Source organism: Kogia breviceps, chromosome 8 (genome assembly GCF_026419965.1).
Source record: "Kogia breviceps isolate mKogBre1 chromosome 8, mKogBre1 haplotype 1, whole genome shotgun sequence".
Classification (NCBI taxonomy): domain Eukaryota; kingdom Metazoa; phylum Chordata; class Mammalia; order Artiodactyla; family Physeteridae; genus Kogia; species Kogia breviceps.
In genome coordinates, this window is record NC_081317.1 from 13,978,918 (window position 1) to 14,003,706 (window position 24,789).

General features: G+C 48.5%; 1 protein-coding gene across 4 annotated transcripts in view; it reads left to right on the forward strand.

Moving 5' to 3' along the window:
- CDK5RAP2 (CDK5 regulatory subunit associated protein 2) overlaps positions 1-24,789 on the forward strand; it is a 186,388-nt gene that overhangs the window by 114,788 nt on the left and 46,811 nt on the right. For all 4 annotated transcript variants that reach the window (XM_067040872.1, XM_067040869.1, XM_067040871.1 and 1 more), the window contains 2 exons: positions 8,166-8,598; positions 19,036-19,246. In XM_067040872.1, the coding sequence (XP_066896973.1) occupies positions 8,166-8,598; positions 19,036-19,246 (644 nt within the window). The remainder of the gene's footprint in view (positions 1-8,165; positions 8,599-19,035; positions 19,247-24,789) is intronic.

Below are 24,789 nucleotides of genomic sequence, written 5' to 3' on the forward strand. Positions count from 1 at the left end.
AAGGAGGAATATTCCGTACATTTGTATTTTTAAAATTAGTCCTTTAGGAGCAGATTTCCCTTCTTTCCCATTCTTTCCAGGCCACTGTAGCAGCTGCTCTGGGCTTTGGAGCCAGAGGGAGCTGTGCTTGCTTTCCTCTCTCAGCGCCTCCGTTTCTCTGACCACTTCTTGGGGTTGCTGTGAAGGGTGGAAAAAATGCTGTTCAAGGAGAATGGCTGGCATGTGGCGCGTGTTCAGTGAAACCTTTCATGCTCCTCCAGCGCAGACGGAGGAGGGGAACTGGTACCACCACCCAGGACGGTTAGCAGGGGCCTGGCAGTTCTCATGCCCTTGGTGGGCTCAGCCTCGTAGACGTGTTTTCAGCTGAAAAAGGATGGTAGTGTTCTGTGAGCTCCGGGAGGCTACCCTCCCCGGCCCCTGACATCTGCTTAACATTTTTCTAGCGTGAGTCCTCATGCTAGGGGGACACGCCCAGTGGCTCTTCTGGTATATTTTCACAGGGAGTTGGGTGACCATAATGACACTTGAGAAGTGGAGGAGGATTTCCTCAGCATCAGAGGCTCCTGTGTTAAGAGTTAAAAGATGCACCTCGCTCTCTCTGAGGACCACCTAGGAACGCACTCGGCTGATGTGACCTGGGAACGTACAATGGACCGTGGTGGGAGTGCGGGGAATTGGGGCCCACACGCTCCCTCCTGGCAGGGAGGAGCTTTGCAGCCCCAAATCGTCGTCGTCATGCCTGCACGTGGCCTCAGAGCTTCCAGTCTTTCAGTAGAAGCCCCCAATTTTTATGCTCAGTCTCCTGATTTTTGAAAATTTAGACTTCATTTCAGTTTTAAAGAAAGTGCTTTACGGGCCGACACTCCGCAGGCAAGCTTGGGACATCAGCCGTTCGGTTACCCGTTCCCTTGAAGGTGTCTGTAGCTGTTCCCTTGGAGGTGTCTGTTCCATCGGCTTCCAGGCCATTGTGGGCCAGTTCTAGTGTTAGAAAAGGCTTTCTTAAACGCTGGCCGGGATCTGCTGCTCTGATCCTGCTGTCTGTGCAGCTGCCTTTCATGGTGCACCACTGAGCCCCAGGACGGCAGGGTCACGGCTCCGAAGGCCCTCCTGAAGGCCCAGCTGTGGTCTTTTTTTTTTTTTTTTTTTTTTTTTTTTGCGGTACGCGGGCCTCTCACTGCTGTGGCCTCTCCCGCTGCGGAGCACAGGCTCCGGACGCGCAGGCTCAGCGGCCATGGCTCACGGGCCCAGCCGCTCCGCGGCACGTGGGATCCTCCCGGACCGGGGCGCGAATCCGCGTCCCCTGCATCGGCAGGTGGACTCTCAACCACTGCACCACCAGGGAAAGCCCAGCTGTGGTCTTTTAAAAAGACCGCTTGGGTAACTAGGATTCTCATTGGCCAGGGAAACACTAATTTTCTGCCCGGAAAGTCTCTCCAGGAGTTCGGTGTTTTGATCCCCCGAAAAAGCAGGGTATTAGAGTCAGACAGACCTGTGCTCCGGTCCAGCTGTACCGTTTAGACCTTGTGACTTATCTCCCCATCTTGGTTTCCTCACCTGTAAAGTGGGGGGTGATGATACTTATCGACCCTGTAGGGATCTTGTGAGGATGAAATGAGATAATGTGTGTACATATGGATCCAGGTTGGTATTAAGTGGGGCTTTGGTGATATTACTGCTTAAAATGTGCCTGGCCAGTTACTCCTACCCTTTCCCGTTACCCTCAGGTAAGATTCATACCATATGCAAGGTACGTGGGCCAGCCCGTGATTCAGGCCTCTGTGTTCATTGCGGAGCCCATGTCTGATACCCTGGTGTGGAGTGCGGTAGGCTTAGGCCCGAGACTTAGGCCTCTGAGCTCTTTCACCCTCTAGCCGTCCACCCTGGGGCCTAACAGGCTAGCAGAGAAGCTGGGGCCCAGGAGTAAATCTGATTCAACTTACCCATCCACTGGGATGGAATAAGGAAGCAACTTAGCCTAATTAGCTGTCTTGCACTTGACCAAGCCGAGCACTCGTTCACCGGGGGTGGAGTGAAGGGTCGCTCGTGGAGGACGGGCTGGCCGGGCCTGCTCTCCCTTGGTCTTCACCGTGTGGGTGGTTCCCAACCCTCTCTTCACGTGCTTCTGGTTCGTTTGCCCCGTTCCCTAGAGGACATGGTTTAGGATTTATTACCTAAGTGTTTTCAGTCTTTGTAGCTAAACTTAGGTGTGACATTTGAAAAAGTTTAAAAGGGGAGCCCTTGGGGATTTTTTTTTTTTTTTCAAGGCTAGTATTACATTCTTGAGCCATACCTAGTAGAAGTCGAGAAGCTAACTCCTAGAAAACCTCGGTCTGCTCTGCTCTTCTGGGCACGGTGAAGGGACAGGTAAGGGACCACCAGAGCGTGGAGCTGGCGAGGGGTCTGAAGTTAGCAGAGAAAGAGCCAAGGAGACTTGGGTGTGCAGGCTGCAGGCGAGTGGACGCGGCTGGGGCTTGCCGGCAGATCCCGTGTTACAGAGGGACTGGGTCTGTGGGCTTCAGACAGAAACCCGGGGTCCCCCTCGATCCTCCACTCTCCTTCACCTCCCAAACCTAAGTCCTGACCCTTTACCTCCCAAATGCACGTCTCCCATCCCGGTCTCCTCCTCTCCTCTCCTTGCTTCCGTCACACTTCTCCGGCAGCCCCGCAGTTGCCTCCTAGCCAGTCGCCTGCAGCCATCCGTCCCCCTTCCAGCCTGTTTTCCGTGCTGTGTCCAGAGCGGTTACTTAAAATGCAGTGAAGTCACTCCTCTACTTAAGACCCCTGGAGACGCTCTACTCTCCTTGGGACCAGAATCCTTAGCGCAGCCTGCCAGGCCCCGTGTGATCTGGCGACCCCCTCCTTCAGCTCCTTTCACACTGTCCCCGGCTTGCTTTCTGTGCTCTGGCCCTGGAGCACAGTCCTTCCAGTCCCCGGAACGAGACCCCTTTCACCTCGATTCAGAGGGACCACATGCTGGTCCCTCCGGACGGGCGCCCGCGGTCGCTTCCTCCGCGCTCCCCTCCCCTGAGCAGGGCAAGGTCGTCAGCTGGGGAGGGGAGAAGAGAAGCTGCCGGGCGGTGCTGAGCGCTCATTTTGAAATGAGCGACGATCGATACAAAGTGTGACCCGTCCCGAGAACGCCTGTAGCACGAGCAGCTGACCGAGCCCAGGTCTGAAGGCAGGGTTGGATGGGACAGGTGAGGGGTTACCTAGGCCTCTTCATCTCAGTCCAAGTGCTTCCATACCCTTTGCTTCACTTATCAAGGTCAACGCCAGTTTGCAAGTTGTGAATCCAGTGGCCAGTGTCCGCTTTCCAGCAGCGGTGGCCACGCTCCCTGGCGTCTGTTCACAGCTCCCCTCCCTATTTTCCTTCTCCCTCACTGGCCTCTCCTCCTCAGCCTCCTTTGCTGGCTCCTCTTCCTCTGCCGGACGCTGGACGCTGGATGTTGGAGTGTCCCGGAGCTCCGTTCTAGCTCCCTTTCCCTCTCTGTACCTCCTTTCTCCACGGCTGCAGAGTATGCTGTGTGACTTCCAAATTCATACCCGCGGCCCAGACTCCCCCCCTCAGATCACACGGTCAGCTGCCTACTTGCTGTCTCCACCTGTGTGTCTGACAGGCGCTTTCAACTCTAATTGGTTTATTTTCTTTTCTTTATTTTAATTTTTAATTTTTTAAGAAAAGTATTGATTTATTTATTTTTCGCTGTGTTGGGTCTTCGTTGCTGTGCGTGGGCTTCCTCTAGTTGGGCAACTCTTCTTCGTGGTACGCGGGCTTCTCATTGCGGTGGCTTCTCTTGTTGCGGAGCACGGGCTGTAGGCACGCGGGCACAGTAGTTGTGGTTCGTGGGCTCTAGAGCGCAGGCTCAGTAGTTGTGGCGCACGGGCTTAGTTGCTCCGCGGCATGTGCGATCTTCCCGGACCAGGGATCGAACCCGTTTCCCCTGCGTTGGCAGGCGGATTCTTAACCACTGTGCCACCAGGGAAGTCCCTCTCATTGGTTTAAAACCCAACCCCCTGTTCTAATGTGCTTCTCTGCTGTTCTTCCACGAGTCATTTAATAGCACTGCTGTGGCCGAAGGTGTAGCTTCCACAATTCTCATAACTATCAGTAAGTCCTGTTGTTCCACCTGGAAAATGTGTCCCTAATCCACCCACTTACGTCTCTACGGCTGCCCTCTTAGTCCAGCTTAGTCCAAACTGTCACATCTCGTGCCTGGACTCCAAAAGCACAGCCTTCTTTCTAAGTTGTCTCCCTGCTTCCGTTTTTGCCCCTCTGTAGCCATTCTCCACAGAGGAGCCAGAGGCAGCTTTCAGAAACTTAGATGAGATTATGTTTCTTCTGTGCTTAAAGCTTTCCAATGGCTTTCCGTTACCTTTAGAGTAAGATCAGAGCTCCTTGGTCTGGCCTCTGCCTGTTTCTGTGTCTTTATCAGCTGCCTCTCTTGTTCACACTCACCTTTCTGCTCCTCAGTCATCCAAGCTTGCTGTCACCTCGGGGCCTTTGCAGCAGCAGTTCCCGCTACCTGGCATGCTCTTTTCCCGGGATGTGGTGGTGTCTCAGCTCTGTAGAGAGGCCTTTCCTGACCACTTTGTCTAACAAGAATCCCTGCTTCTACACTTTGTCTCAGGACTGCCGCCCTCCTCCCCTCCTTCTCGTCCCTCCTTCCTGGTACTTCTCCTTGCCTTGCACTCTCTTATTTAGTTACCCGTGTCTGTATGGATGTCTGTCTCCTCAACGAAACGTCAGCGCCATGATTCTTTTTCGCCGTGCATTTCCACCGCCTTACGTGACAAATGGGAGAGGCTCAATGAATATTTGAATGAGTGTGCAGACAATTAGAAGCTCAGCATCGTAGCGGAAGGTTTATGTTTAGAAAACTAGAAAGAATGCAGTGCTTCTTTGGAGTCAGAAAGCTCTGCGTCTGCAGTCTTTGCTGTGCCACTCTGCTGGGAGATCTTGAAGCTTCACGAGCCTGTTTTCTTCATCTGTGAAATGGGGTTAGTTACAGCCCCCATCTCAGTCTTACGGCGAGGACTAAAGCTATTAGTGTATTTAAGGGATCTGGCACACGGTTAAGTGCTTAGTAAATGTCAGTGCCTTTCCCCTTATTCCTTCTATGTGGCAAAGATGCTCAGGGTATATAAACAACGTCTGGGCCTCTGACAGGACCCTCGGACTGAACCATTAAAAAGGTCCTGATTATGGCGATAGCTTAATGAATCTGCTGTTCAGATTTCTAGCAGAGTAACACTTGAAATGTTAGCAGCTCTACCACTTTAGTATATTATAATGGCCTCTTTCACCACCTTTTACTACCCATTTGTAAGTCTTTTTTCCTGGATTTTATTGTGTGTTGTTTGGTAGTGAGTAATGGTCCTCCTTTGGCTAGCTCAATAGCAACTGTTATTATTTTCAATCTATATTAAGGGAAGGAGAGGAAAGGAAAATTTAGTTTAACGTGCTTGAAATACCAGAAATATTTTTTGAAGTCTGGGTTTACTAAATTTTAAGATGGTTTGTGTAATCTAGATGATTCCATATTAGAAGTGAAAAATGTACCACACGTTTTAATTTTTAATTTAAAAACTTTTAGTTTTTATCCTATTTCAGTGTGCTGTAGCTGTTTAAGTTGAATTACATTGATTCTGCCCCAGAGCTGGGTGATGGGAATCCAGATAAGAGTTAAGGCTTCATCCCTGCCCTTAGAGGGCTCAGTGGGGAGACAACATGAGGGCATCTGTCACTTCCAGTGGTAACAAAGATACAGAGGAAGGGGAGGCCAAGGTATGTTAAGGCAGTCAATCGTTCCGGTCTCTGACAAGGTTTTTTGAAATAATGCAGGCAAGAGAAACTACAGAGAGGAGAAGGATCTAGCACTGATGAGGGCCTCTTCTCTCGCCCCTCTCTCTCCTGACTCCACCCCCTCATCCTGAACGCATCTTCTTTTTCCTGGAAGATAGCAACAACTTTCCAGTTGGCCCTCCCTCAGTGCTTGCCCCCCTCCAGTCTTCTTTTTTATAATTTTCTGTCTCAGTTTTATAACTTCCTCTCATTTTTATGAATCTCTTTTTCTCCTTTATTTTTTAGATGATGGACACATACTTATTTTAAGTCTTCTTCGGATTGCTTTATTATTTTTATTTCCGTGAGTGTGAACTCTCTCATCTGTCAGATTGCTGTCTTTCATAACAGTGGATTTTGTTTGCAACAGTGGTTTGTGTCAGCAGCCCTGCTCCGCCCGCCACCCTTGCTCCTCCCTGTGCGGTGGTTTTGAAGTTGCCTTGACTTGTCTCTCTAGGTCTTACATTAAGGGCATGAAATTTGCGTGGGTCTTCTTCCAACCATGGGAGTTAAATTTCTGCTTTCTGCGGTTGCCCTCTTTATCATGGCAATGGGTCTCCTTCTCTGTTTCTGACCTTCGGATACATCTTATTTGATTCTGAGTCCTGTAGTGCACCTTGACCATTTTTTGGTCTTGTCTGTTTTGCTGCCATTTACATATGTTTAGAGCAGGTGGTATGGGCTCTCGAGTGTACTCTCACCACCGTCCTGATGGGAAATCTCTCCATTCATTTTCTACACATGGCACGTGTGTGGCCATGCACTCCGTCACACAGAGCCTCCCAGTGGCTCTCCTTTCCTTAACATGGCTGAGGTCTCCCCGCCTCACCTTCCAGCCTCACCTCCCTGCTCTCCACAGTGTGTCTTGACTCCGTTCATATTGTTTTCCATGCTTAGAAGGTTCCATTTCCCTTCCCCCAGCTAACCTCTCATCAACTCTAGAGGCCCTCTTTTGGCGTTCTTCCTGCCACCCCCAGTCCGGACACCCCGGGATGCTTGCCCGTAAGCTTCCCAGACTTCCACAGTGCCTGTGCTTCTCTTTTTAGCCTGTGGAGTAGTGATTTGTTTACACATCTGCCTCTAACACCAGGCCCTGCAGGCACTTCTGCAGCCCCAGCGCCCATTAGAGTGTCTGGCCCAAGAAACACACTCACAAGGGATTCTTCTGGAACTGCTCCAGAGTCTTCTATGTGTTGGCTTAGTTTGAGTTCCTGGGAAAGCAGAGCCAGAGGCAACCACTTGGGTACGAGTGGTTTATTTGGGATGTGACTCCAGGCGGAAGGAAGGAGGGATGAGGGAGACTAAGGTAGGTTTGGAGGCGAAGCCCGGAAGGCTGTGTTATGATCTGGTTACTGCTGTGGGCAGCTGGGCCTCCGCCCCGCCAGCCACCCTCTGAGGGATGGTGTAGACCCTGCGTCAGTGCTGGCCCTCTGAAGGACGGGAGACTGGGACCTTCACCCAACAGCTCTCTTCCTCCACTGGTTAGGGTTTCCCCTGGAGCTATAAATGGGTCTGCACTTGCCCGCTGCCCTGCTGGCCGGCTCAGAGACCTCTGGGAAAGGGCCCAAGGCAGCAGAGAGATGCCCTGGGCGCTGGCGGAGGGACTCTCTGTCTATAAGAGCTGTCAACGCGGCTGCAGCTGAAATCCCAGGGAGGCCCAGGCCGTGTGGCAAGGGGCGAGAGAAGCATCTGCTACCCATGCACGCTCTCGTTTAATCCTCACAGCGTCCTGTGGAGGAAGACTCACCTTGCTTTCCAAGAATCACAGAGTTAGAATCTGAAGCCATTTTGTCTGATTTCAAAGCCACTGCTCTTTTTATCCAGAGCAGTTCCCAGCATCCCTTCGTTCGATATACCTTTGCTGAGCACCGACTGTGCACCCTGATGGACCAGGCGCTCGTGGATCTGCCAGGTTGGCTAGATTCATCCAAAGCCGTACTTGCCCCTGGATGTAGGGGTGGGTTCAGGGGGATGGGCGGACCTTGCGATCGTCATGCATACCTTATGACTCTGTTTGCTCTTCCTAAGCCCAGCCTGCGTCCAGGTAGCTGTGTGCCCCCCTCACTTGCTGTGCACCTGCGTCAAATCAGTTCTCTCCTCCTCCTCCATGAAGGAGACCTGTGGTACCTACCCGGTGTGGTTGTTCTGAGGTGACCTGGATAACATAGTTGGCGTGGGTCCTGGCACGTGGCAGGTGCTCACTGTGTTTAAATTCAACAGAATCTGGGCCAGAATCGATGGGGAAAACCTAGGAAGGTGGGTCGGTGACAAGGCCATAGCAGAAAGCTGAGCCCTCCCACTTCCTTCCCTTTTGTTAAAACAGGCCGGACCTCCTGAAAGCGCTCCGAGAACTGCTTCTGGAACAGATGTGCTTGAGAGAGCAGGAAGCTCCGGGAGAACACCTTGATGGTAAAACGGAGAAGACACTTAGGCAGATGGCCGTTCAGCTAAGAGGCGAGCTCGGACATTTCATCCAGGCCAACTTGTCTTCCAAGCCACGGGATGAACGCAAGTGGCCTCCGGGAGCCCAGCTAGCAAAGGCGGCGGAGGCGTCCAAGGTGGACCAGAAAGATGCCTCTGTGCAGACCATGGCTGCGGAGGGCGACACGGTCGGATTCGGACACGAGGGCACGAGAGAGCCTCGGGAAGAGAAGCCGACAGACGCCGTGTTCAGCGCCGAGCGTCAGCCGGAGAACTTGTGCCGGCTGCCGGGGCGGCAGGCCGCTGCCCTCTCCTTCCCCAGGGGGACCGAGAAAGTAAGTTTTCCCACATATTACTTACTTAGTTACTTACTAAATATAGACAAAAAACTTAAAAGTCACCTCCGGTCCCACTACGTTTAAAAAATTTGTATAAAGTCTGGTGTCTCTCTCGCTGCCTGTTCTTATCTTGGCCTAGAGGTATGGGTCCATCCTGATCTTCCCCAAAGTGTTAGCAACATTTCCTCCCGCCCCCTCTCCTCCCCCATCCCAGCCCTCTCTTATGTATCTATAACTCATGATATCTGTGTGTTTTCATTATAAAAGTAGAGTCACGTGTGTACATCTGTCTGTAGCTTACCGTTCCATGTTATGTATGAGGAACATCTTCCCTTGTAATGGCTGCTAAGATTCCACTGTGGGGAATGTACCAAAGTTGACATAATTTTCCCCTGTTGATGGACCTTTACTTTCTCCGGTTGCAGTAAAACTGGAATGACCTCACTTTAGGGGTAGGGACGGGAACCTAGACTTTATTTTGTGCGGACTTTGTGTCTTAGAGGTACCGTTCTGTGGGCTTTGTCTCCATTCTCTTATCCTTACAACACCCGTCAGAGGTGAGGAGTCCAGGTCCCGAGTGCCCATGGCCGGCCAGCTGTGAGGGGCCAGACTGCACAGCCGCGCCCTTTCCCTGGGTCAGGCTCCTGTCTAGCCTGTGCTGGCCCGAGTGGTAGGGTCTGCTTTTGGTGGGTGAATGCCTGCATTTTGCTTCAGTCAAGATGCTTTCTCTAGACGCTTCTCCTCAGATACCATCAAATATGCCAGATTATGAAGAACCAGACTCTCCTGGCAATGTTTGATCGGACCTTTTACTGAAATCCTCCTGGGGAGGAGAGGTTGGGATTGAGGAGAGCCCCGTAGCAGGGAGATGGGAGTGACCCGGGAGAGAAGGAGAGAGGTCGTGTTTGTGGTAGGGCTCCAGCGACTGGTCTCCTCGTTTCTGATGGGTGTTTTGTCTCTGAGAAATCAGCTGTGCACACTGCTTCATAGCATCAGAATGGAGAATTAAGTTTATTTTCTGACCAGTAAATTACTGCTTTTGTGCATACCAAAGAGAGTTAGATATATCATTAGCAAAATTGCTTTTGATTGTTTTAAATTATGCACCAAAACTGTAATTTCTAGAAAAGCGTTTTCTAAAGATATCAGTAGAGACCAAAAAAAAAAAAAAAAAAAGACACTGCCATTATATTAACAGTACTCGACATGCAGATTTGTGCAATTTGACTAGAATAGAGATGCTCTCATCTGCCCCAGCTAGTTTAGTTTGTACCTGTGTATTAGGAAAACTAGATGTTGTATGTGTGCATGTGTTTTTTTCCCCCTGCTATCTGTGAGGAAGATAGCATCCTATATTCAGGAAAATTGGGTAATCAAATGAACCTAATTTCCCCAAATATATTGAAAAAAATTTTCCATTTGGAATTATCTTCCTGCTGGTATCTTCGAAAGGAAGGCTGCTGTGTTTATCTTTTTAGCATCTGCTATGTATGCGAGGATTGTGCTAGATACTCTGTTCGTGTATCATCACAGTTCATCTTCTCACCAAGCATATGAGTTAGGTAGGTATTACCTACATTTTGCATGTGAAGAAATATCAGCTCTGAAAGGCTCAGAAAATTGTCCAGAGTGACTCAGCTGTTGAGAGGAGTAGCAGGGGTGTAAAGTGGAGTCTGGTTTTAGAGGCAGACAGGGATATTGTAACCCCACCTTTCTCAGGAAGGGAGGAGCTCTCTTACCACCAGCTTGGCCTCCGGTCTATGCAACGTAGAAGAAAATTTAATGGTCTTCTCTGTGGTCTTTGGTGAGTCAAGGAATCAGTAATCCTTGAGCTTAGGCTGGAACTGTAGCATCCTGTTAAAAAGAATATCTTTGCAGCCCAGGGGCGAAACAGGGAGACGGGACATACTTCTGGTTTAGTTACAGAGGCGAGATGCCGGGTTGCACAGATACACCCGTGATTGCATTGGGCCTCGCCGCTCACCTGCTCTGAGTCCTTGGGTCAGTCACCTGACTTTCCAGTGGCTCCAGGGGGATCATTGTGACCTGGCACCCGGGGCTGGCGTGCTGGCTCGGTGAGGCGGTGTGTGGCGAGTGCCTCGGGCCGTGTCCGTGGTAGGAGCTCAGGGTATGTGCATTCCTGTCCCCCTTCCCTCCCCAAGTGAGACGTTCCAGGACGCCATCCTTAATAAGGTGGTAGGTGGGGTTCTGTTCGGCATCCATAAGGTAGCATTTTGTGTGGTGTTATTTTGGAAGCGGCGTTAGGGTGACTGACGGCAGCCTTCCAGCCTGAAATTGGCTTTGGCATTTGTGCACTTGCAGCTATCTTCTCTGCTGCCATATGACACACAGATTTGGATCCAAGAATAGAGATTGGTGGAGACTGAGGACCAAACAAGTGACTTATTTTCCAGCCCTTTTTGATGAGGCGTCCACTTCCTCCCGAGTGGTCCCTGACACCACTGCAGACTGTTCTTGTCCTTGAACCTGTTCTCTCCTCTTGCGTGGAATTTCAGGGCAGAAAGGCTCTCACTTTTCTTAACTGGGCAGTAGAGGTTGACGAGCTAGTCTGAGGCTCAGCTCTCCAGCCTTCTTATTGTATGATACTGGGCTGGTTGTTTGACGTCTCAGTTCTTCATCTGGAAAATCGGTATGATAACTTCGGTAATCCTGTGAGCTCTGGGAATGCAGAGTTCACCCGAGGATTACGGGAGTACATGCTTGAAAGCATCTGACATCCTAGAACATGCAAGAAGGGCTCCTTCTTCTTCTTTCTTTCTTGAGAGGCTTTGCTGATTTCCTCCCTTCCAGGGTCCCAACCATTATCGACTACAATCAATTTTAGAACATAACCTTATCCCAGGCAGAAGCCCCGAACCCATTAGCAGTCACTTACTGTTTCCCCCACCTGCGCACCCCTAGCTGAAGGCAGCCACTGAGCTTTTTTCTGTCTTTATAGATTTGCCCGTTCTGGATATTTCATATAAATGGAATCACGTAGTCTGTGATCTTTGGTGACTAGCTTCTTCCACTTAGCATAACGTTTTCAAGGTTCGTTTATGCTGTAGCAGGTATCCGTAGTTCATTTCTTTTTATGACCCAGTGATAGTCCATTGTATGGATATACCACATTTTATTTATCCATTCATTAGTTGATGGACATTTGGGCAGTTGCTACCTTTCGGATATTATGAATAATCTTGCTGTGAACATTCACGTACAAGTTTTTGTGTGTACGTGCATTTGTATTTCTCCGGGGTATAGATCTAGGAGTGGAATTGCTAGGTCGTGTAGTAACTCTGTTTAACGGTTTGAGGAACTGCCAGACTCTTTTCTAAAGTGGCTGCAGCTAGTTTATAAAAGTTTTCACCAGCACGTGAGGGCTCCAATTCCTCCACATCCTCACCAGCAATTGTTATTATCTTTTCGATTATAGCCATCCTAATGGGTAGGGAGTGGTGGTATTTCATTATGATTTGATTTGCATTTCCCTGATGATGAATGATTTGAACATCTTTTCATGTGCTTATTGACCATATGTATATCTCCTTTTGAGAAATGTCTTTCAGATCCTTTGCCCATCTTTTAGCTGAGTTATTTGTGTTTGTTTATTTATTTATTTATTTATGGCTGTGTTGGGTCTTCGTTGCCGCAGGCGAGCTTTCTCTAGTTGCGGCGAGCGGGGGGTTACTCTTCCTTGCAGTGTGTGGGCTTCTCATTGCGGTGGCTTCTCTTGTTGTGGAGCACAGGCTCTAGGCACACGGACTTCAGTAGTTGTGGCACGCGGGCTCAGTAGTTGTGGCTCACAGGCTCTAGAGCTCAGGCTCAGTAGTTGTGGCGCACGGGCTTAGTTGCTCCACGTCATGTGAGATCTTCCCGGACCAGGGATCGAACCCGTGTCCCCTGCACTGGCAGGCGGATTCTTAACCACTGCGCCACCAGGGAAGTCCTAGGCCTCTTAAGTTATTATTTGTATGTTCATTCCACAAATAGTTGTTGAGCACCTACAATATTACTAGTTCTTGTGCTCAAAGCTGTGGATAGAGTATGAATAAGAAATGCAGAATCCATGAATCCTAAAGCTTATAGGCTGGTGCAGAAGATAGACAAAGAACAAGTAATTGCAAAGGCATTTAATTATTATGGTCCTAATGTTTTTCCGAGGAGAATTCCGAGGGGGCAGTGAGTATATAACAGGGAAATCAAGGCCCTTCTCCTGAGGAAGGCACATTTGCTCTGAGTCCTAATGAATGTGTTGGGATAAGTGGGAGAGGTGGGGGTGGGCAAGAAGAAGTATTCTAGGCAGAGGAGGTAGCATATGCTAAGGTCCTGAGGTGGAAGGAACAAAGCATTTTGAGGAACTGATAGGAGGTCTCTGTGGCTGGAGGATGGGGGGGTGGGGAGGGGCAGTAACTCAGGCTGCAGTAGTGCACAACATGTGGGCTGTGGTAAAGACTGTGACCTTTGCCATACGAGAACTGGGGAACAATTAAAATAGTTTTACGCAGGAGCGGGGGTGTGTTGCCTGTTTTGGTGCAGTATGGCAAGTGGGTTAGAAAGGGCAAGAATGAGTGTGGGGAGACACCTCAGGAGGCTGTTTCTGTGGCCTGGATGAGAGCTCACAGCATCTTGGAGTTGTGGGGTGGCCGCGGAGGATGAGAAGCGACAGAAGAATTCATAGACACCTTGGGAGTTAGAGTTAGTGGAACCTGGTGAGTGATGCAAGTGGGTGAGGTGCATAAAGGGAATTTTATTTTATTTTATTTTATTTTATTTTATTTTTTATCATCTGCCCACACCCACCCCTCACTGCTTTCCCCCCTTGGTGTCCACACGTTTGTTCTCTACATCTGTGTCTCAATTTCTGCCCTGCAAACCGGTTCATCTGTACCATGTTTCTAGGTTCCACATATATGCGCTAACATACGATACTTGTTTTCTCTTGCTGACTTATTTCACTCTGTATGACAGTCTCTAGATCCATCCATGTCTCTACAAATGACCCAATTTCGTTCTTTTTTATGGCTGAGTAATACTCCATTGTATATATGTACCACATCTTCATTATCCATTTGTCTGTTGTTGGGTATTTAGGTTGCTTCCACGACCTGGCCATTGTAAATAGCGCTGCAATGAATATTGGGGTGCATGTGTCTTTTTGAATTATGGGTTTCTGTGGGTATATGCCCAGTAGTGGGATTGGTGGGTCATATGGTAATTCTATTTTTAGTTTTTTAAGGAACCTCCATACTGTTCTCCATAGTGGCTGTATCAATTTACATTCCTACCAACATTGCAAGAGGGTTCCCTTCTCTCCATACCCTCTCCAGCATTTGTTGTTTGTAGATTTTCTGATGATGCCCATTCTAACTGGTGTGAGGTGATAACCTCATTGTAGTTTTGATTTTCATTTCTCTAATAATTAGTGATGTTGAGCAGCTTTTCATGTGCTTCTTGGCCATCTGTATGTCTTCTTTGGAGAAATGTCTATTTAGATCTTGCCCATTTTTGGATTTGGTTGTTTGTTTCTTTTATATTGAGCTGCATGAGCTGTTTATATATTTTGGAGATTAATCCTTTGTCCGTTGATTTCGTTTGCAAATATTTTCTCCCATTCTGAGGGCTGTCTTTTCGTCTTCTTTATGTTTTCCTTTGCTGTGCAAAAGCTTTTAAGTTTCATTGGGTCCATTTGTTTATTTTTGTTTTTATTTCCATTACTCTAGGAGGTGGATCAAAAAAGATCTTGCTGTGATTTATGTCAGAGAGTGTTCTTCCTATGTTTTCCTCTGAGAGTTTTATAGTATCCAGTCTTACATTTAGGTCTCTAATCCATTTTGAGTTTATTTTTGTGCATGGTGTTAGGGAGTGTTCTAATTTCATTCTTTTACATGTAGCTGTCCAGTTTTCCCAGCACCCACTTATTGAAGAGGCTGTCTTTTCTCCATTGCATATCCTTGCCTCCTTTGTCATAGATTAGTTGACCATAGGTGCGTGGGTTTATCTCTGGGCTTTCTATCTTGTTCCGTTGATCTATGTTTCTGTTTTTATGCCAGTACCATATTGTCTTGCTTACTGTAGCTTTGTAGTATAGTCTGAACTCAGGGAGTCTGATTCCTCCAGCTCTGTTTTTTTCCCTCACAACTGCTTTGGCTGTTCAGGGTCTTGTGTCTCCAAACAAATTTTAAGATTTATTTTTTTCTAGTTCTGTAAAAAATGCCATTGGTAATTTGATAGGGATTGCATTGAATCTGTAGATTGCTTTGGGTGTATAGTCATTTTCACAATATTGATTCTTCCAATCCAAGAACATGGTATATCTCTCCATCAGTTGGTATCATCTTTAATTTCTTTCATCAGTGTTTTATAGTTTTCTGCATACGGGTCTTTTGTCTCCCTAGGTAGGTTTATTCCTAGGTATTTTATTCTTTTTGTTGCAGTGGTAAATGGGAGTGTTTCCTTAATTTCTCTTTCAGATTTTTCATCATTAGTGTATAGGAATGCAAGAGATTTCTGTGCATTAATTTTGTATCCTGCAACTTTACCAAATTCATTGATGAGCTCTAGTAGTTTTCTGGTGGCATCTTTAGGATTCTCTGTGTATAGTATCGTGTCATCTGCAAACAGTGACAGTTTTACTTCTTCTTTTCCAACTTGTATTCCTTTTATTTCTTTTTCTTCTCTGATTGCCATGGCTAGGACTTCCAAAACTATGTGGAATAATAGTGGTGAGAGTGGACATCCTTGTCTTGTTCCTGATCTTAGAGGAAATGCTTTCAGTTTTTCACCATTGAGAATGATGTTTGCCGTGGGTTTTCATATATGGCCTTTATTATGTTGAGGTAGGTTCCCTCTATGCCCACTTTCTGGAGAGTTTTTATCGTAAATGGGTGTTGAATTTTGTTAAAAGCTTTTTCTGCATCTATTGAGATGATCATATGTTTTTTCTCCTTCAATTTGTTAATATGGTTTATCACATTGATTGATTTACATACATTGAAGAATCCTTGCATCCTTGGGATAAATCCCACTTGATCATGGTATATGATCCTTTCAATATGTTGTTGGATTCTGTTTGCTAGTATTTTGTTGAGGATTTTTGCATCTATATTCATCAGTGATATTGGTCTGTAATTTTCTTTTTTTGTAGTGTCTTTGTCTGGTTTTGGTATCAGGGTGATGGTGGCCTCATAGAATGAGTTTGGGAGTGTTCCTCCATCTGCAATTTTTTGGAAGAGTTTGAGAAGGATGGATGTTAGCTCTTCTCTAAATTTTTGACAGAATTCACCTGTGAAGCCATCGGGTCCTGGACTTTTCTTTGTTGGAAGATTTAAAATCACAGTTTCAATTTCATTACTTGCGATTGGTCTGTTCATATTTTCTATTTCTTCCTGGTTCAGTCTTGGAAGGTTATACCTCTCTAAGAATTTGTCCATTTCTTCAAGGTTGTCCATTTTACTGGCATAGAGTTGTTTGTAGTAGTCTCTTAGGACGCTTTGTATTTCTGCAGTGTCTGTTGTAACTTCTCCTTTTTCATTTCTAATTTTATTGATTTGAGTCCTCTCCCTCTTTTTATTGATGAGTCTGGCTAATGGTTTATCAATTTTGTTTATCTTCTCAAAGAACCAGCTTTTAGTTTTCTTGATCCTTGCTATTGTTTTCTTTGTTTCTATTTCATTTATTTCTTTGATCTTTATGATTTCTTTCCTTCTGCTAACTTTGGGTTTTGTTTGTTCTTCTTTCTCTAGTTCCTTTAGGTGTAAGGTTAGATTGTTTATTTGAGATTTTTCTTGTTTCTTGAGGTAGGCTTGTATAGCTATAAACTTCCTTCTTAGAACTGCTTTTGCTGCATCCCATAGATTTTGGATTGTCGTGTTTTCATTGTCATTTGTCTCTAGGTATTTTTTAATTTCCTCTTTGATTTCTTCAGTGATCTCTTGGTTATTTAGTAACGTATTGTTTAGCCTCCATGTGTTTGTGTTTTTTACATTTTTTTCCCTGTAATTCATTTATAATCTCATAGCGTTGTGGTCAGAAAAGATGCTCAATATGATTTCAATTTTCTTAAATTTACTGTGGCTTGATTTGTGACCCAAGATGTGATCTATCCTGGAGAATGCTCCATGCGCACTTGAGAAGAAAGTGTAATCTGCTGTTTCTGGATGGAATGTCCTATAAATATCAATTAAATCCATCTGGTCTATTGTGTCATTTAAAGCTTGTGTTTCCTTTTTAATTTTCTGTTTGGATGATCTGTCCATTGGTGTAAGTGAGGTGTTAAAGTCCCCAACTATTACTGTGTTACTGTCGATTTCCTCTTTTATAGCTGTTAGCAGTTGCCTTACGTATTGAGGTGCTCCTATGTTGGTTGCATATATATTTATAATCGTTATATCTTCTTCTTGGATTGATCCTTTGATCGTTATGTAGTGTCCTTCCTTGTCTCTTGTAACATTCTTTATTTTAAAGTCTATTTTATCTGATATGAATATTGCTACTCCAGCTTTCTTTTGATTTCCATTGGCATGGGATATCTTTTTCCATCCCTTCACTTTCAGTCTGTATATGTCCCTAAGTCTGAAGTGGGTCTCTTGTAGACAGCATATAGATGGGTCTTGTTTTTGTATCCATTCAGCAAGCCCGTGTGTTTTGGTTGGAGCATTTAATCCATTCACGTTTAAGGTAATTATTGATATGTATGTTCCTGTGACCATTTTCTTAATTGTTTTGGGTTTGTTTTTGTAGGTCCTTTTCTTCTCCTCTGTTTCCCACTTAGAGAAGTTCCTTTAGCATTTGTTGTAGAGCTGGTTTGGTGGTGCTGAATTCTCTTAGCTTTTGCTTGTCTGTAAAGCTTTTGATTTCTCCATCGAATCTGAATGAGATCCGTGCCGGGTAGAGTAATCTTGGTTGTAGGTTCTTCCCTTTCACCACTTTATGTATATCATGCCACTCCCTTCTGGCTTGTAGAGTTTCTGCTGAGAAATCAGCTGTTAACATTATGGGAGTTCCCTTGTATGTTATTTGTCGTTTTTCCCTTGCTGCTTTCAGTAATTTTTCTTTGTCTTTAATTTTTGCCAATTTCATTACTATTTGTCTCGGCGTGTTTCTCCTTGGGTTTATCCTGTATGAGACTTGCTGCGCTTCCTGGACTTGGGTGGCTATTTCCTTTCCCATGTTAGGGAAGTTTTCGACTATAATCTATTCAAGTATTTTCTTGGATCCTTTCTCTCTCTCTTCTCCTCCTGGGACCTCTATAATGCGAATGTTGTTGTGTTTAATGTTGTCCCAGAGGTCTCTTAAGCTGTCTTCATTTCTTTTCATTCTTTTTTCTTTACTCTGTTCCACAGCAGTGAATTCCACCATTCTGTCTTTCAGGTCACTTATCCGTTCTTCTGCCTCAGTTATTCTGCTATTGATTCCTTCTAGTGTAGTTTTCCTTTCAGTTATTGTATTGTTCATCTGTGTGTGTTTGTTCTTTAATTCTTCTAGGTCTTTGTTAAACATTTCTTGCATCTTCTCGATCTTTGCCTCCATTCTTTTTCCGAGGTCCTGGATCATCTTCACTATCACTCTGCTGCATTCTTTTTCTGGAAGGCTGCCTATCTCCACTTCATTTAGTGGTTTTTCTGGGGTTTTCTCTTGTTCCTTCATCTGGTACATAACCCTCTGCCTTTTCATCTTGTCTGTCTTTCTGTGAACGTGGTTTTTGCTCCCCAGGCTGCAGGATTGTAGTTCTTCTTGCTTCTGCCGTCTGCCTTCTGGGGGATGAGGCTATCTCAGAGGCGTGTGCAAGTGCCCTCAGGGAATTTTAGAAATGGCCCCCAGTTTTGGTCTGTCCAGCAAGTGGAGGGTGGTCTGATTCACTGAGACAGAGGTCGTCGGAGTGCTGGAGCTGTGGGATGCGGGCCTGGGGTGATAAAATGAAAGAGCCCAGCTTTCAGTTGACTTGGGAGGGCTGGTGGGCCGTCAGAAATGTGTAGGTTGGGCAGGTTCGGAGCTCCGGGCCTGAGAAATAGCCATGGGGACTAGGCATCTAGTGGCCCCTGAAAACCTTAGTGAGGGTTGGTTCTGGTGGCCTGGCGGGGTGAGAGGCAGATTGACTTAGGCTTAGGAAAGGGTGGGAAGTGAGGAAATAGATAAGGAGCTAGAAAACGTTTCCCAGAAGGTTGTGTGGGGAAAAGGACTGCCATAGTGTAGGGAGCATCTGGAATGTTCAGAGAGACACGGCTGGACTTAAGAGGGTGTCGAGGAGGAACAGCTTGGCACTTGTCAGGCAGCGGAGGGACCTGCCAAGACACAGATCTGCAGGCTGGGGGATAAATGGAGGTGCCATTATCTGGACAGGCACTTGGAGTCCTGTTTTATAAGGCTGGCATGAGCCTGTTGACTGTGAGAGCAGAGGAAGTGTATTCATTGTCTCCCGGGGTGTACTTTCAGGATGTGAAGAAGTCCCGCTTGCCCATCCTGACAAAAGCATCGCGGTCACTAGGGAGTGTGTGCCGGCTCCCTGGCCCCCAGGAGGAGGAGGTCCAGCAGCAGGGGGAGCTGAAGGAGTTTAAACTTCACAGCAAGCAGCGTCACCAGAAGTTAATTCTGGCTGAAGCAGTGATGGAGGGGAGGCCAGCGCCAGACAAAGCGCTCCTGAAAGGTAAGCACCAAGGAAACCGTATCCTCTGCGAGAAGATGAACGGCATGACAGGACGGCCAGAAATGTCAGCCGCCTTGTTTGGAATTGCAATACGTTTGAGTATAAATTTCATGAATTGCAGTGACTAATCTTGACTCTTGACAAATGTACAATCGAGGGAACACGATAAGGAAAGCTCGTTTGATGCTTTCATTTTGTTCCAGAGGGGGCAGAGGGGGACTGGTCGTGCTCCCAGGCCTTGTGAGGTCACTGCCCCCTTCACTTGCAGTTGTCTGGGGGCTCCACCTGTGGAGGCCTCAGTCCTCTTTGCAGGGTTCTCTGGATGGCCAGGCCGCGGTTGTTCGGGTTCTCCGGGGCTCATTCCAAACCCTACTGCCCTTATGGCTTCTAGAAGTGACCTGCCTCCCTACTCACTTGGAATCTGCTGTCTTTGCTCTCCTGGGAGCTCCGCAAGTAGAGAGCCTTGGGGTTAGAGTATCAGGGTGAGACTCCTAGACTTGGAGGGAGCACGTCAGTGGGATCCTCTAGCCCGAGACGGTGGTGCTTAGAGGTGTTGCCCCTTTGAGAGTCTGGGGAAAGCTGAGGGCCTTCTCATGCGTGTAGCACCGTCCCTCGTCTTTAGGGCGCTCGTGAATCCACAAGAGCACTTCTGTTGACTCCTGATTTTGAACTTCTGCTTTAAGCGAATGACAGCAGCATACAATAACAAGAACGGCAACCGTGATCTTTTATGTGTTTATTCGGAAAGGATGTTATCAGGTCCTCCTGTGTACCAAGCACTGGGGAGATAGTGAACAAGAGACCGAGTCTGTGTCAAGCTTGTATATCACAGGGGGAGGAAGAGAGTAAGCCGTGAGCAGATGTATCGTGTGTGAAATGATCGGTGCTGTGGAGGGAGATAAAGCCGGTGAAGGACACGGGTAATGTGGAGCGGGGCTCGGGTTTGCTAAGGTACGTGGAGTCGTAGAGAGCGCCTCCCCGATGAGGCGATATTCGGGCGGAACCAGGAGGAGAAGGGCTCAGGGTGGTGGTAGACCCGTTAGGCCCTCACAGGCCAGTCTAGGGCTTTGTCTTTTACTCCGGGTAAGGTTGGAAATGGCCAGAGGGTTTTGAGCAATGGAGTCATGTGATCTGACTTATGCTTTAAAGCAGGGATTGGCAAACTGGGTCCTGTGGACCAGGCTCGCTGTGGGTTTTTGTAAAGTTTTATGGGAGCACGGCCCCCGGCGTTCATTTGCGCGTCGTCTGTGATGGCCTTTGCGCTGTGATGCAGGGTTGAGTAGTTGTGATGGAGACCCTGGGGCTTGCAGTCTCAAATATTCGTTATTTGGCTTTTGAAGAAAAGTACGCTGGCCTCTGCTTTAAAGGATCACTTTTTTTTTGTTTTTTTTTTTTTTTTGTTGTTGTTGTTTTTGTTTTGTGGTACGTGGGCCTCTCACCGCCGTGGCCTCTCCCGTTGCGGAGCACAGGCTCCGGACGCGCAGGCTCAGCGGCCATGGCTCACGGGCCCAGCCGCTCCACGGCACGTGGGATCTTCCCGGACCGGGGCACGAACCCGCGTCCCCTGCATCGGCAGCTGGACTCTCAACCACTGCGCCACCAGGGAAGCCCTAAAGGATCACTTTTAATGTGAGCCAGGGGAAGGATGGAGATGTCATACCCTGCGATGGAAGGATTGAGGAGAGCCAGGCTGGGGGGCCTCAGGGGTCTGGTTTGGAGCTCGTGCGATGCCTGATGGCGGTGAGGTCTGGGCCAGGTCAGCGTGTTGCTGGTATTTGAAGCTCTGAGGCTTGGAGACAAGGAGGTAGGTGTGGGGTTCGGGCCTGGGCCTGAGAAGGAGCAGCCAGTGGGGTGGGCGGCCCAGGGAGCACGGCCTCCCGCGGCCGAGTGGAGAGCACATTAGCTGTGTCGGATGTGCTAGTGAGACAGGTAAGTCAAGGACTGGGGCTTGGCCTTGGGATTTAGCGCTGGGGGAGTCCTTTGGGGACCTTGAAGGGCGCTGTTTCCGTGGAGCGGGCAGGGCTACTGGCGTGGGTTCCAGAGAGAACGGAGGAGAGAAATTGGATACAACAAGAGTAGGCAGGTTGGCGGAGTCTTGCCGTAGAGGGTGGAGAGGAGCAGGGCAGTCTGCGCCCACAGTGGCCTTGAATCTCGAGGGAGTCCATGCATCGGGACGGTGGGTGTCTGCAGGCAGGCGGGTGTTGTCAGTGGTGTAGTCTCACAGCATGAGCTGTGAAGCCGGAGTTCTTAGGGAAGAGAGAGAATGGTCCGGAAGTGTCAGTGAAGAGCAGAGGTGCTCACACATTTCCAGGCCCATAGCACAAGGGAAAGAAGCATCCACTCCTGGGGAGGTTGCAGGAGAAGCATTGTTTGCTGAGGAAGGGCTGGAGACCGAGGTGGACGATTGCTTCCAAGCGGGGGGTTTTCAGAGCTGTTCAGGCCTGGGAGGTGACTGGGGGCCCCTGCCTGCCCGTGGTGGTAAAATAAAATGAGTGCCCGTTACTTACTGAACCCCACTGGCCACTTTACATACATGATCTTGTTGAATCCTCCTAACGGTCCTCTGAGGCAGGGACGCTAATTATTCCCATTTGCTCGTTGAGGCAGCAGTTTCAGAGATAAAGGGACTTGGCTACGGTCACACGGTTGCCGACATCCCAACGCGGATCGGAACCAGCCTGCCTGATGTCAGAGCCTTTACTTTTCCCCTGCTGTTTCTGGGAGCCTAGTATATGATACCGTGCCTACGGATTTTACGATGAGCCACGTAGCCAGAGGTATTTTCTGTTTAATCTTAGGTTCTCTTTTGGGTCGGCCACAGTTGAGGTTTGAAGATAAGTTGGGCTTTGGTAGGATCGCTCCTCCCTCCCTCCTTCCTTTCCCAGAGCCCTTCATCCACCCATCTACCCATCCAGGCACCTGTTCACTCACACAGTGAATATTCCCCGAGCGCCTGCTGTGTTCCTGGCCTCACGCACAGGGTGTAGGGGAGAGAGAGGAAGAAGACGCAGTCTCTGCCTCCTGAGGGCTCCCTGCCTCCTGGGGCGGGGCCCGTGCACTGTGAGCAGGAAAGGGACCGCGGCAAAGGTGGCTGAGCCGCACGGAGGCCCTGGCACCTTGCCCAGGGCTTGTCATTTGTGCTTAACAGTGTTTTGATTTCTTGCTGAGACCCTGGGGTGCCTCAGCCAGGGGCTACTTCTGCAGCTGCCTGGAAGGCCCCTGAGGCCCCTCTTCTTGGGAAGAGCGGGCGTGAGTCTATAGAATTCATATTCTCACTCATGGTTTTAGAAGAGCCTGGACTTAAACCGTTTCAGACAAGCTGCAGTATATTCATGCTTTTTATGTCCTGTTATGGCAGCTCGATAGATTAATTTTATCTTATGAATTGCATTTTGCCTCCCCAGTGCTTTTATTTTCCCTGTTGTATCTTTGTGTTCTTCTTAGTTGCTTGGCTAAGTTTCAAGCCTGTGGTCGTATCTGGTTTCCCTTCTCTTTGTGGATGCCTGTAGCCCAGCCCCTCGTGGGAGCAGCCTCCCAGGACAGCCCGGGAGAGCCAGAAGGACTCAAAGCCACGCCCTGTGTCTGGAGAGACAAGCAAAGGGACGAGGATCAACAGGCCAAGCTGCGAGGCCGGTCAGAATTCACCCCCTCTGCCTATTGCACAGCTACTTTGTGCCGGGCACCATTTGGGGGGTGTTTTATACAAAAATTATTACTGAGCCCTGCAGCAGCCATCCTAGGGCGTTGTCACTGTTCCCATGTAACACTTGAGGAGGCTGAGGGTTTTGAGAGTCAAGGTATAGTAGAGTGTCGGAGCTTATGGTCCATTTGTCTGACACTTTCCTACCAGGCAGCGGGCCGGGCTCCGGTGGTTCAGCCTCGGAGGACTCGGTGCCTGCCCTCGGGGGCCTCGCCCCCAGCCAGCCGTCCTCAGCCTGCAGTGCTGCTGTAGTTAGGCGTGCCCGGTTGGCCTCCCGCTGCCCGGGGGTGGGGTGGACGAGGGGCAAGCCTGAGCTGACACCTGGTTTGGGGCTTTGTCAGGTGGGTCAGTGCGAAAGGTACAGAGACGTGAGCGAGGCCCCAGGCAAGCTGTATCCTTAGAATTACGAAGTATGGCAGGCATACAGATAAGCACAAAGAACAACAACAATATTCATGATCCCATTCAACCACGAATAGATACTTACATTTTTTCTTTTACCTTAGATTCTTTTTTCCCCCCTTAATTAAAAAAAAAAAAATCACCATTAAGGTGACCCTGATTCACTCTCTAAGAAATCATTGTCTTGGGCTTCCCTGGTGGCACAGTGGTTGCGAGTCCGTCTGCCGATGCAGGGGACACGGGTTCGTGCCCCAGGCTGGGAAGATCCCACATGCCGCGGAGCGGCTGGGCCCGTGAGCCATGGCTGCTGAGCCTGCGCGTCCGGAGCCTGTGCTCTGCAGCGGGAGAGGCCACAACAGTGAGAGGCCCGCGTACCGCAATAAATAAATAAATAAAAATTAAAAAAAAAAAAAAAAAAAAAAAAAAGAAATCATTGTCTTCAGGATCCTAAATTTGTCATGGGGTGGCCATGGGGAAATACTGAGCTGTGGGCCCTGTTCCCAAAGGCGTACGCTTCCCAAGGCCTCCAGGCAGTACACTGAATGCGTGGTCACAGGCTCCCGCGTGTTCTGGGCTTTGAGGAGAAAGCCACTCTCCCAGATAATCAAGCGCCCTTTAGCTGAACTGTAGGAAGGTCCAGAACTGCACTGTTTCCTATAATGTACATAAATGGTCCTGGGGACATCTTTTGATTTCTCGTTCCTGGTTGGTTGGTTACTAAAGGCTTCTTGACTGATGGGCAGTTTCCCCTTTCCTCTCCAGTCCCCATCATGAGTGACCTCTTTTCCTTTTTCTTATTGTGCTTGCCTCCCCTGAATTTCCTCCCTTTAAGTGTTGCCCAGCTGATACCTCACCCTTCTGGTCTCTGCTTAAACGTCACTTTCCAGGGCGGGCCTTCCTGAACATCCCCATCAGCCCACCACGTTTTGGTCTCGTAGCAGCTTTGCTCAGTGGCTGCGCTCCGCGAGGCTGGTACTGCCTGTGATGGGCCTTCACTGCTGGCTCTTCCTCAGTCGCTCCTGGACAGAAACGTGAGAGATGGATGAAGGGGGTGCCACAGCCATTACTGGCCTTCACATCGAGGACTGAGGACTGTCTTTCCTTGTTACGCCCCCCTGAGATGGGGACCCCAGTTGCAGGAGGGCTGTATCAGGAGGCAGCATTCACACGGTTGGACCACCAGGCTTGGACAGGGGGCTCTGCTGCTTACTTGCCTTGAACTTTGGGCAAGTTCGTAATCTCTAAGCCTCAGTTTCCTCTTTTGTAAGATGGGGTTTTATGGGTGACGCCTCACAGCGTTGTTGTGACGATTAAGTGGACAGCATAGGTGAGGAGCTGGGTGCCTGGGCCAGGTCCCAGCACATGGTTACGTGTCCTGACGCCTCGATACACCTGCAGGTTCACACTGTACACCACGGCTTATAACCCTCCATCTCTCGCA